The sequence below is a fragment of the Glycine max genome, chromosome 9 (assembly GCF_000004515.6).
Source record: "Glycine max cultivar Williams 82 chromosome 9, Glycine_max_v4.0, whole genome shotgun sequence".
In the NCBI taxonomy this organism is placed as follows: domain Eukaryota; kingdom Viridiplantae; phylum Streptophyta; class Magnoliopsida; order Fabales; family Fabaceae; genus Glycine; species Glycine max.
In genome coordinates this window covers 2587890-2601115 of record NC_038245.2, presented here as the reverse complement: position 1 = coordinate 2601115, position 13226 = coordinate 2587890, and the positions used below count along the sequence as shown (strand labels likewise).

The 13226-nt window shown below is 30.7% G+C and overlaps 1 protein-coding gene across 4 annotated transcripts; it reads left to right on the top strand.

Moving 5' to 3' along the window:
* The first annotated feature begins 2782 nt into the window (after nt 1-2782).
* On the top strand, nt 2783-12952 carry LOC100809979 (polygalacturonase At1g48100). Of its 4 annotated transcripts, XM_041005337.1 has the most exons (8): nt 2784-2937; nt 6977-7160; nt 9903-10399; nt 10689-10856; nt 10973-11017; nt 11103-11310; nt 11417-11498; nt 12207-12952. In XM_041005337.1, the coding sequence occupies exons 3-8, from the start codon at nt 9986-9988 to the stop codon at nt 12712-12714; spliced, it is 1425 nt and encodes a 474-aa protein (XP_040861271.1). In that variant the 5' UTR covers nt 2784-2937; nt 6977-7160; nt 9903-9985; the 3' UTR covers nt 12715-12952. The 4 variants fall into 4 exon arrangements, with proteins under 4 accessions (XP_014617367.1, XP_040861271.1, XP_003534803.1 ...); XM_014761881.3 differs by lacking the exon at nt 6977-7160 and having other exon boundaries at nt 2783-2937; XM_003534755.5 differs by lacking the exons at nt 2784-2937; nt 6977-7160 and adding an exon at nt 7167-7517.
* The last annotated feature ends 274 nt before the right edge of the window (nt 12953-13226 follow it).

Sequence of the window (13226 nt, the reverse complement as noted above, 5' to 3'; positions counted from 1 at the left end):
AATACATGTGTCTCAAATAGATATGTGTTTGAAGGAGGATACGCTTGTAAATAAAAAGTAAGAAAATCCATAATCATGATCTTAATGAGATAGTGACAATTCAATAAATATTCCTAACCTAAAGTATCACAATATATCTCAACTCCCATAACACATTCATACACCAAATATTCATTCAACTTAATTAAAAATCATTTTAAAAAATCAAAATCAAATAAGGAACCAAAATGAATTAATAAATCAAATCAAGAATATATATATATATATATATATATATATATATATATATATATATATATATATATATATATATATATATATATATATAAAAGATCAAACAAAATCCTCTCAACTCCTAAAGAGAGGGGTTTAATTGAACATTTAAAAAACAAAGAAACAATAAAGAGAGAAAAATGAAAAAGGATTGAATAAATAAAAAATTAAAACTGATCCATCATATCTTTTCATTTGATTATTAAACTATTATGTATATTTATCATACACATGGCACATTTTTCACAACCAATTCAGCACCCACCCATGCGTTATGCTTTCCATTTCGATATTATTATATTATTCTATATGATATGATTAATGTATGAAGGTGCCCTCCTAGGAATGCTATGCATGTTCATGCATAACCTGATTACTTTCGGCCCTTATTCGACACCTGGCTTAGTGTCTAAAATGGCTATGGCCACTATGATCAAGTATCGAGAGCTAATATTGTTGATGATTACAACATGTTATCCTTCATTCATTCGAAAAAAATATAAGATTGACTTAATCATAAAAAATGATAAAAGAAAAAAGAAAGAAAGAGAGATTATATGTTCAAATATCTTAAGTGACATTTCTAATATAAGTAATAAATTAATAGTTGTCAATAAAAAAATTATTTTCCATTTGATAGTCTAAACTTTGAAGCCAAATACAATAAGCCAAGCAACATGTATATCAAGTTTTTATTTTCTAATATTTTTTATTAATTATAGTATTGGTCCGTATTAATTTTCGTCAAAAATAATAATTAATCTTCATTAAGCGCACATAATTAAGGTAGACAGTTTTAGTTAGTATTTGAACTCATATCATTTGATTAAAAAACACAAACTACTACTAATTGTGTCAATGTTGATTTTCTTTTTATCAATACTATTTAATTTAATAACTAATAAAAGTGAAAAACGGAGCAGTTTTCTTTTTGTCCCACAGGATAACCATCAATCAGGATGTATGACTTTATGACAATAAAAAATGCAAAGAATATAATGTTGCCAAAATATATCCAACACAAGTCGTGTCATGGAATTTATGGATCCCATTCACGCAACATAACAATAACAATAAAATAAAAAATGGGGTTACCTAAATTCTGGTTGGATTCTTAATTTTGTTTTCAAGAGGTGGGAACGGATCGATCGGTATAAAATTTCTTTCATGGGAATTGTGGTGCTGTTTTCTGTACGTACGAGGCATGCATGTGTGAAAGAAGCATTTCATCGACCCAGTTCTTCTGGGCTGTTAGGTGGCACCTTTTAAACATGCATGTTTAACAGGGGATGTGCATATTCCTTGGCTTTTATATTTTGTTTTCAGACTTTACCCTTGTTTTCTATTGAGATAAATCATTAAAGAGTTTTCTTCTAAAGGTTTCATTAAAAAATGAAATAAATAATCTAAACGTGGATTTATTCATGTAATCAATCACGACTGGTGAAATAAACTTCAATCATATGAGTATTTTGTCAACATGAAGAATAGTAGATTCAATTCATTCAAATTCGACTGTTTCACTTGTTTAGTCTTGCTTTGCATCAGCCTACAAATTTAAATGGGTTTCCTTTTCTATGTCCACATTCATCTCGCGTAGTCTGTAATTAAACAAGCCAACCCATGGATCAATGATAAGAAGAAGAAAAAACTAACTAAGTGCATTTACATGGTGCAACCTGACAAAAAATAAAACATGTTTGAATATTGTAAAGTTTGAAGAACTTTTGAGAGCTTTTCTAATAAGAATTTTCTCGATTTTCAATAGAAAAATTCTTAAAAACTCTTTTAGCTTATATTCAAATAGGCCCAATATATTTTGTTCCCGGTCCTGGGCCAATTGCATTGGCATAGAGTTGATGACACTAGTACTAATTGCATTTAGATAGTTTTCATTAAAAAATTCCATCCAATTCCTTACTTAATATATTATTTTTATACAGCGACACTCATTAATTTTTAAGAACTACGTGTGCCTCTTTTATTTGTGTATGTTTCTTAATAAAAAAAATAATGTAAATATAATAATGTTAACTCCAACGGAAGGTCGGCATAACTATTTTTAAGATTTAGTTTCACAATTAGGCCAATTTAAATGATGCAAATGTTTTTTTAAGCAAATGCAAATGTTAAGATACTAACTATTATACAAATTATTAATTCATCGTATCATAAATTTTAATATGTTTCGGACATAATGTTTAATAAAAATAAAACTCATTATTAATTTCTTTTAGCAGTACACATTAAATAAAAGCTGTACTTAATTTAAAATACTACCGAATAATTGATTCTACATGCCAATCCGCACAAGGTTTGCGAGTCACTGTCCTACAAAATACAAATGCTTAGTAAAAAAATTAAGTTACTACCACTCATCACTTAATTAGAATATTATCATTGATAAAAGGATTAATGCCTACTAAAAGCATGGACGAGACATCACGTCAAGTATTCTGCCTCTTATGTGATCCAAAACTATACATCTTTCACATATATATGAAATAACACTTCATGCAGTTCATAATTAGTACTACAAATGATGTTTAAAAAATGAATCGAAACACAGAAACATTGAGTCATTGATATGTTGATTCTGCAGCTTCTCCCAGAGGTATATATAACAATATAACACCATCCTTGGGCTTGGATAATGACTAACTGGTACGTCTGAGTGACTATTTTTCCTATTTTTGGTGAAACAAATATATATATGATTGACCATGATGAGCATTTTCCCTTTGAAAGCATATATAGTGATCTTCATAAGCATCTGAAAATTAAGCTATCATCGTAAAGTATGACATTTGTTCAGAAACAAAATACACCCATAAGAAAGTTATTAATTACTACAAAAGAACCGAAAATGAGAGGAAAAACTTCTATTAGATAAGAGATTTCTTATATATTTTGTGTACCCTATTTGAATGCACTAAATTTAATACGCATCATCAACACACCCGTGTTAACAGAAGTTTTCTGGTAGGGCAAAATAATCCACTACCAATAACGGGCAATGTTGCTAATGGTATTAGCAATAATGTCCTCAAGTTATAACATTTTAAACTTTTCGAATAGTTTTGTCTACATACATGATAATATCCTCCACTAATTATTGTGTTGCTAATTTGAAGATTTTATATTATTTTTATCTGCAGCTATAATGGTTTGTATGTAATATAGGTGCAATGAAAAGAAACAAAAAATAAATTTTAAAAAATCACATTTTAAGATAGTTATGTTGAAAATCGTCTTTGAATGCGACTTATTCTAAGATGGTTTTGAAAAAAACGGTCTTAGAATGTGGTATATTCAAAGACGATTTTTACAACAGAATTGTCTTAGAATAGACCTCATTCAAAGATAATTTTAGAGTCATAACCGTCTTAGAATGACTTAGTTCGAAAATGATTATAACATCTAAACCGTCTTAAAATATGTCACATTTTAAGATGATTGTGAAATCGAAACTGTCTTAGAATATGTCTCATTCTAAAATGGTTTGGATGTCGTAACCGTCTTCAAACTAGACCCATTTTAAGACAGGCCGGTGGGAAATCGTCGTTGTAGGTATTATAACATTCAAAATATTAATTGCGATGACGGTCCAAAACCGATGTAGTATACGTAAAATAACCTTCATAGAAAATAACTTTTTTAGTAGTGACACCACAACTCAAATGTTATTGTGATGAAATCCACAACTCATATGGAGTATATAAATAACATGATTATAAGTTATTAGTTATATATAACCATATGTTAACTTTAATTTCATAATTTGAGTGATGATGATAGCTGGATTTGTTTTTGGGCTTTAGTTAAGGCCCACCCATTTTGAACTACTTTCATTGTCCAATCTATCAAAGTACCAACACATTAGGGGATTTTCTTCCTATACCCATTATTTTTCCAATACACCTAGCAATGAGAGGGAAAAATAAAAAATATCCTTATATATAACCACATATGGATTGAGGCTTACGAATTTATGAATCCGTAAGAGGACCTGTGACTTTTACGTTATTGGTATAACGCTCTACTAAGTTAATAGGTCAATTATGTTAAAAAATAATTAACGTCGTTATATATAACACTAAAATTTCTATTATATATTTAATACACATATAAGTTTACATAATAAATTTTCTAATAATTAATCTTGATCTAATAATGTATTTTTTACACATAAATTGTTATTAAGCCTATGATTTTTATTTAAAATTTATATATGTAAAAAGATCAAAATTAATTGTTATAAAATTTATTATGTAAACTTATATGTGTATTAAATATACATTAGAAATTTTAGTGTTATATATAGCGACGTTAATTATTTTTTAACATAATTAATCTATTAGTTCAGTTAGTTAGAGTATCATGCTAATAACATAATTATCTTTTAACATAATGGGTCATATGAATTGTCAAATCGTAAGGTCAATTGGCAATCCACATGGGTATAGATTATCCAATCCGTATGTGTCCATATAGATCGGCCTCACGGATTATCAATCTGTAGGCTATATGAAGAAAAGAAAAAAAAAAGAAACGAATAAGAAAAAGTAAAAAAGGATAAAATTAAATTTTTTTAAAATATGTTAGGTGTAAAAAAAATTTGAATGATGTATGAAGAATCACCAAACATGAGAGCAGCTCATGTAATCCCCTAGAAAGTATTTCCTATATTTTAGATAGTGTATTTGACAAGTCATTTTAATATTTTATAAACTGATTTGATTAAAATAAATTTATTTAGTCCAAAAGTTTATTTAAGTAGCTTCTGATTTATTTTTAGAAGTTTTTTCAATTAGCTTATAACGTATAAGTTAATTTTTTCTATTTTTATATTGGCTATGATTTATTTAAAATTCTTTTTTATTTTTTTCAATATAGAAACCATTTTATTTATCATGTTACTCTTGGTGGTGTCATGTTCTATCTTTCATGCCTTTTACTCTCACACCAACATATATAGTGTCATTCTTGGGTGGCGAGATTCACGACCAACTTGTTAATTGCTACTCACAATGTTAAGTATATACATGCAGTATTCTTTTAATCAAAACACTTTTATGAAAACCCTAACACTATGTTTGGATGAAAGATAAGATCAGAAAAAGAAAAAAAAAAGAGAGGAGAGACATCAAGAGGACGGGAAATTAGAGTAAAAATAATGTGAAAAACGATGTATAATTTGAATGAGTAAAAATACGAGAGAACAAGTTTTTGGTAGAGGCACACGTATTTGGACACAACAAAGAGTAAATTGAAACATATAAAATGTTAAGTAAAAAAAACTCTAATTTTCCTTCTCTTAGTATGCTACGACCTCTTCCATCAACAAAATTGGCATCTTACAATATAGTTTGACATGTTGTTTCCAAATTTTCAAAGAGTGCAGTCGCCACAACTGTTTCAAGGCTCCTTTGAATTGCCTAGAGACTATTGAGCATAATTTTTTAGCCAAAACATGCCTTACCCTGAGAAGAATAAAATCAATATTTATTATTTTAACTACTTAAAAAATGTAAGTATATATTTCAACTAGTTTTTAGCTTTTTTATTAATTAAAAACTTGTTTGACAGTATAACAAACACATTTTTTTAATAACTTTTAACGTTTTAAAAACATTACATGAAACTGTGTTTTTTTAAATGGTAATTTTTAATTTATAGTTTTTTTTTATATTTTTTCTTTTTTTATTCTTAATATATTTATTAAATTTTTTAATTATCTTTTTTAAATAAATCATGATTTTATTACTTTTATGTCATTTTATATTTTTCTGTTACTTACAATTAGTTTTATTTAACAATCATAATTTAATAAGTTAATTTTTTAATTTTTAAGTAACTTTTCAATTAATTTTGTATAACGATAATTATTTATTTATTTATAATTGTTTTAAACACAGATGTTGACAAAACTCATCAAAGAAAAATAGATATCCTTCGTGTGCTTGCTGGATTTGTTCATTAGAGAAGGCAAAAACCCCAGTAAACTTGGAACACGTAACATTCCAGCAGCATTTCCTCTAGCTGGTCCATCTCGATCAGCCTCTTGGTGCTTGTGTTTAATTAATTAAAACTCTGATATGAAAGCAAATGCAAACAAGACTAACATTAAACTAATGGGTTTATACTTAACAGGTCACGGAATCAGACACCAGAATGCAGTGTTTTATTGCTGATCTTCATATGCTGTCCACATCACTGTCTCAAAATTACAGCCTCAAAAACAAAGCCATATGAAAAAACAATTAATCTCATTAATTAACTTTTTAATTAGTCCCTCTCTTCCATTCGCCCGTGACACAAACTACAAACTCCACCCCGTGAATTCCCACCTAACACGTGTCCCCTCTTCCTTTCTCCTCCTCATATTGTGATCTCAAACTAAGTGAGAGCTAGCAAAAAAAAAAGAACACACACATGCACTCTTTCTTGGATTTCTGCAGAATCTGCATGTGATCATAACATTGTGTTGGAACTGTGAATATGATACATAAAGGATTGATATAAGACCTAAAATAAAATTAAGATATAATTTTTATTTTAAATGTAGGTTATATATTAGTTCTTTTTTAAAAATATATAACTTTTTTATTAATATATGAGATATTTTTGCCTAATAAAAAGTAATAATAAATAAATTTTTTTGATAGACCTAAAATTTAAATTTTATTTGTTTTACTCTTAGATGGCTTAATAATATATTAACACACTCTCCCTGGTGTCCTGTCAATCATGGTGGCATTGGACCCACGCTTTGAAGCAATGAACCACTAAGTTGGCGAGTGAGGCGCGTGAGTTAGACCCTTTGCCACGTGGCGTGAAAGAGAGCCACAAACTATGCTGTCACCTCATCAGAGCATCATAAAAAAGTGCACCCCCAGAATCTCTCTATCTAGTCACAAACTTTTGCTGTGTTGAAAAAATTGCTATGGTTGATTTGTTTTTGAACTCTCACCTGTGATTGTACACACGTGACAGGTTAAGACAAACGTGAATGCATGCACAGCATTATTATTTCTTTACAGTTTACACATCGCTAGTCTTCTATCTCTTCTATATAAAACCCCACTCATACACATATTTTACATATAGCAACTCATATTTACTTAGACATACACAATTACACATAGTTACAACTTCATATTGTTATGTAACTTCACTACCTAATTGGATGGTTATTACAGCTAAGAAATAGAAGAAAAAAAAACTGCACCATTCTTCATCAGGTGAATCACTAAGTCTAGTTGATTTTTCAATGTTGTTTTGTTTGCTTAAATGGTCACGTATAAGAGATATTGATATAAGGGGATATTGGTATATCTTGGTTTTTATGAGGTCACTTTCTGTGTCCTAACTTTTTATCTCTTCGTGTGTCTGTATAATTATCTTGGTTTTTCTTTTTGCATTAAATCATATGGGGTTTGATTCCACCCGTGAATGCCTTAATTCTGTTGTCGCGTACCAAATGTGTGCTCCTTGCTAATTCATAGCCACAATGAGCTAAACAACAACAAAGAGTCACGATATGGATTGGTTTTAAATCAAAATCACATTCCTCCGATCTATACACACTTCTAGCTTTTTCTTTTTCTTTTACATTTTTTAATCAAACTATTAATTGTTCTTTTTGATTTAAAGGACGAGAAGGAAAAGGAGCAATAAATATATTATTTAGTTTATATTGGAGCTAAATAAAATTATTATATCCTTACAATAGACAAATAAAATCTTTTAAGTTATGGATAATTTAGTTCAATTAATTTTAAAAAAATAAAGCTTCCTTTCAAATCTCACATAAAACAGAGAAAGATTTTAGCCTCTTCCATTTCCCTCCCTTTCTTTTCAAAATTTTAAACCAAACAAAATAAGTTCATAAGAATCTTTCTCATCCTATCCATTCCTCTACAATTAAAAATGTTACAAAAGGATCTTTCTCTCACACACACTATGGTCTACGTGTGCATTTTTGAGCTGGTGATCAGAATCAAACAGCAAATAATTTGGTAATAAGCAATATAAATGGGTGTAGCAGTACATTGATTAGTATATCTGTGATATCTGAATTGCCTTAATTAGAAGTAGAAATCATCAAGGGTGAGAAAATACAACATCTTAATCAGAGAGTTATTAGTTGATTAATTTAGCAAGCAAGAGAAAGTTTCTAATTCATAATTAAAATGGAAAGATAAATTTTGTTTGACTCAAACTAGAATGGTGGTTGTGATTCATTATGTAAGTTCAATTGTTTTTTGTGTCTTCCTATGTGGCTTCATATATTCACAATTCCCACGTACGATGCTTAGCTTTATTCTTATTTACTATCTGCTGCTCTGTTATTTACAGATCTTGTTCTAACTTATAGCTATAATTCACATGGAATATCTCATAGTGTTATTTATGTGTCGGTTAGGTCACTTCCAAGGTAAAAACCTACAAAAGAAATATGTCATATAACCGGACAAAATATGCTAAAAAAAAATCAAATTTTCATAATTAGTTTGACAATTTTCTTGAAGAGTATATATATATATATATATATATATATATATATATATATATATATATATATATATATATATATATATATATCACATTGGCTTCTATTTCTTCTTTATTCTAATTTAACATATGTTCAGATTACACTAAAAATACTCTCTTTTCTTAAAGGGTCAAATATTTTGATCTAGTTAATTATTAGAAAAGAACTTATTAATCTTGTGTTTTGACCTAAGCTCTAATCTAATCTGTCAATAATAGCTTGTAGCATTTTCTATAAATAAAATTACAAAAGACGTTAAACTTATAGGCAGACAAGTAGTCAAGAAAGTTTAACTCAATTAGTTGATTATAAAGTGCATGAGTTATTGAAAATTTCTTGATACCTATTTTTTATTCCTACTAATAAAAAAATAGTTAGTTCAAGTAATTCAAAATGCCATGTACCTTGATGTATTACAAGTAAGACATTTCTATCTTTGAGAGCTTAATTAGAGGAAATACTGGTAAACAGAAATGGAATTAAAAAAAAATAAGGAAGAAAAAGTAATAGAAGTGTGGACTGTGGTTAGTGCTACCACGATTTTCTAGAGAACTTGAGCCTCAAAGGAGCTGAAAATATACACTTTTTTGAAAATTGTCCAGATTGCAGTAGTTTCTGAAAACAAATTCACAAAATACAAAAGAGAAACTAGTGGTGGTAAACTAGGTCCAAGAAGCAAGAAGAGAGTGAAGGAGGTATCATGTCACGGACCACAAAACACTGAACAGATACAAATAAAAATAAGAAGCTTAGCTAGCTGATCATAAAAATGAGGTTGGAGAACAAAGAGACCGTGGCAGGGTTACTACAGAACATTGACTCCAAGGCCTCTAAAAATTGTACAACTGTTTCCTTGAGACAGTGAATCAACCATGATTCAACACGTGTCCATCTCTTGCTATAGAATTTATAATATTCATGAACTATATCTATCTTCAATGTTTTGAGTATAAATAACAACCTTTGCTTCAGGATAGTTCTTACTAGGCCAATCTGCTTCCAACCCTCTACATTTATCTTTGTCAATATAACATTTCTGAAGCTGGACTTTTTTTGTATTTTCCATCCACAGATATCATATTTGAGGTTTCACCTTTCACATTGGTGGAGACATTGTTAGTTAGTGTCAGAAACTCATAGACTTGAGACTAAACAATGAGTCTCATTCACTGGTCTTTAATCTTATGGATCACCATGATGATGCTTATTATCCATAATTTGGATAACGTGGAAGGAAGATACCACTATCACAGGGGGAAGAAGAAAATTTCCCCTGCTCCTACACCACCAGAGGACTCTCCTTCTCCACCCCCTTCAAATTCCCCAAGTGTTCCCTCTGACCCTTATCCCAATGATCCTCCTGGGGACTCCCCTTCAGGCTGCATTTTCGATGTCAGATCCTTTGGTGCAGTTGGAGATGGTTCAGCTGATGACACTGATGCATTCGTGGCAGCGTGGAAAGAAGCTTGTGCAGTTGAGTCAGGGGTTGTTCTTGTTCCAGAAGATCACTGCTTCAAGATCACTTCAACTATCTTTACAGGTCCATGCAAGCCAGGACTAGTATTTCAAGTAAGAATGCTTGTTCAATTTCATCCTTCTTCACATCATTTTCCTTTTGCTATTTGTTATTGTTTTATAACATATAATATGGTTGAATGCAAATGTGAGTAAAAAGTTCCACATTGTATAAAGATGGACATATTGAGTAACATATAAGTAGCAAGGACTCGCATACATAATGCCTTAAGATTTTGAGTTGGATGTGGTGTGAGGTTCACTTGTGTGATTGACCTGTGTTCTATTTCTATATTACTAGTAGTACTAATGTAGCTCACTAACAAGGTTGTAATGTAAATAGGTGGATGGTACTCTAATGGCACCAGATGGACCAGAATCTTGGCCTAAGGAAGATAGCCACAGCCAATGGCTTGTGTTCTATAGACTTGATCAAATGACTCTTACTGGGAAAGGAACCATAGAAGGCAATGGAGAACAATGGTGGGATCTTCCTTGCAAACCTCATAGGGTAATTAATCATTTCACCAAGCATATAATAACATTTAAACCATGACATTTATTGTTGTATTTATTTAATGCTGAATGAACTCAAACTAAGTGCTAATGTAAAAATTGGCATTTCAGGGTCCCGATGGAAAAACTGTATCAGGACCATGTGATAGCCCTACAGTGAGTGAAGTACTCAGAACTCTTCATACATTTTTTTTCCAACCCCGTGAAACTGTCTTAGAATTGTCTCTCTTTTCAATTATAGATGATACGGTTCTTCATGAGCTCCAATTTGGTGCTGAGTGGGGTGAAAATTCAGAACAGTCCTATGTTCCACGTGAAATTCGATGGTTGCCAAGGAGTACTCATTGATAAGTTGTCAATTTCTTCGCCTAAACTCAGTCCCAATACTGATGGAATCCACTTAGGGAACACAAGGGGTGTTGGGATATATAACTCCATGATAAGCAATGGTAAAAAAACTAAAGAACAATGTCTCACTTTCTCAATATAGTAGTTTGCTTCTGTTTTTATAAATGTCAGAAAAATTGTTTAGAATAATCTAATTTTTTTGAACAGGTGATGATTGCATTTCCATTGGACCCGGGTGCTCAGATGTGGACATAGAGGGTGTAACTTGTGCTCCTACCCATGGTATTAGGTATGCTACATAAATGTTACATGATTAATCTTAATGAAGTTAAATTGAGTTGTTAATTATTTGTATTAACTACAAACTAATGATGATTAATGTATAAATAAAATCAATAAATAAATAAACCCAATTGGCGCTTGTTATTAGTATGATATAGTGATTACTGATTCTAGAACCATTTCTAAAAGCAAAACGAATGAAAAGTGACTTCCACCAATGGCATGAGGGTAGTAACTCTCCAAGTTGTACCCCAAGATTCCAACTAATCTTCAACAACAAATATTAAAAGGCTTTACCTTTCAAAAATGATCCCAACTGAAAGGCAGGATCACAGGAGTTATTTTTATATTTTTTTCTTCTTTTAGTGATCTATATAACTATATTACTTTAACAGTTGGAACAGTTGAAAGTTCAAACTGCCCATCATTAATATGACAACAAATTCTTCATTTCTGTCCCCTCATGACTATAGATCAGAACATTTTTTTATCCGCATTAGAATGTTAGTTTTGTCGGAGATCGAAGCGACCTTTCTTTCCTTTTCTTCTCTCTGAACCATCTAACTCATCTTATATCTTCTCCCCAGAGCAGAACATTTTATTCCTTTGCTTTAATTAGACATACCAAAGCCAATTTGGACTGTACCAAGTTTCTACAAAGCTAATTTCAGCATTTTTTCACCAAATTCTTACACTGTTCATTTCATTTCCACAGCATTGGAAGCCTAGGAGTGCACAATTCTCAGGCATGTGTCTCAAACTTAACCGTTCGCAACACCATCATAAAGGAATCAGACAATGGCCTGAGGATCAAGACATGGCAAGGAGGAACGGGCTCAGTGACAGGCCTGAGATTTGAGAATATCCAAATGGAGAATGTGAGGAACTGCATCATCATTGACCAGTACTATTGCATGTCCAAGGAGTGTCTCAACCAGACATCAGCTGTGCATGTAAACGATGTGACATATAGGAACATAAAGGGTACATATGATGTGAGAACACCTCCTATACACTTTGCATGCAGTGACACTGTGGCTTGCACTAACATAACACTCTCTGAGATTGAGCTTTTGCCATACGAAGGGGAGCTACTAGATGACCCTTTTTGCTGGAATGCTTATGGAACTCAAGAGACCATGACTATTCCTCCACTTGATTGCTTAAGAGAAGGTGAGCCTGATACAGTTGTGGAGCTCTCAGCATATGATTGTAGGAGTTAACATGTCACATTAAATTCATATATCATATAGTACAGTTATAGAGCAGAGAGTTAGAGACACATTGTTGTGGGTTGTGATTGTGGTCTTATGTTTTGTTACTTAGGATTCGTCCCTATTTGGGGTTTCCCCTAGTGTGTGATGAGTTACGAGATATAGAGTTTAGTCTCTTTTTTGGGACCTACATTGTAATAGCTTGATTGTAATAGCTACATTTATATATGATGATAGGTTTTAAATATCATATTAGGTTTCATTTCAAACGAGTTTAAATTTAAGAAATGAAGTTCATAGCAGAGTCATTACAAATAAATTTAGCTTGAATTAAAGAGAGAAAATTTTAAACCAATTAATTATTGAAATAATTTAATTCTCACATAAAATAGTTGGATTTTCCATTTTTTTTAAAACCTGAATTAAACCAACTTAATAAAAAAGATTTAGTTTGATTTGATAAATGATATTACAAACAAAAATAAAATAAATTTGTAGTGTAAGTTCAAGTTAAGTGATTC

Excerpts from the sequence above, each read along its gene's own strand:
- LOC100809979 (XM_014761881.3), top strand. The coding sequence starts at position 9,986 with ATGAGTCTCATTCACTGGTCTTTAATCTTATGGATCACCATGATGATG. Across the intron at positions 10,400-10,688 it reads AGCCAGGACTAGTATTTCAA|GTGGATGGTACTCTAATGGC; the intron begins GTAAGAATGCTT and ends TAATGTAAATAG. Across the intron at positions 11,499-12,206 it reads GCTCCTACCCATGGTATTAG|CATTGGAAGCCTAGGAGTGC; the intron begins GTATGCTACATA and ends TCATTTCCACAG.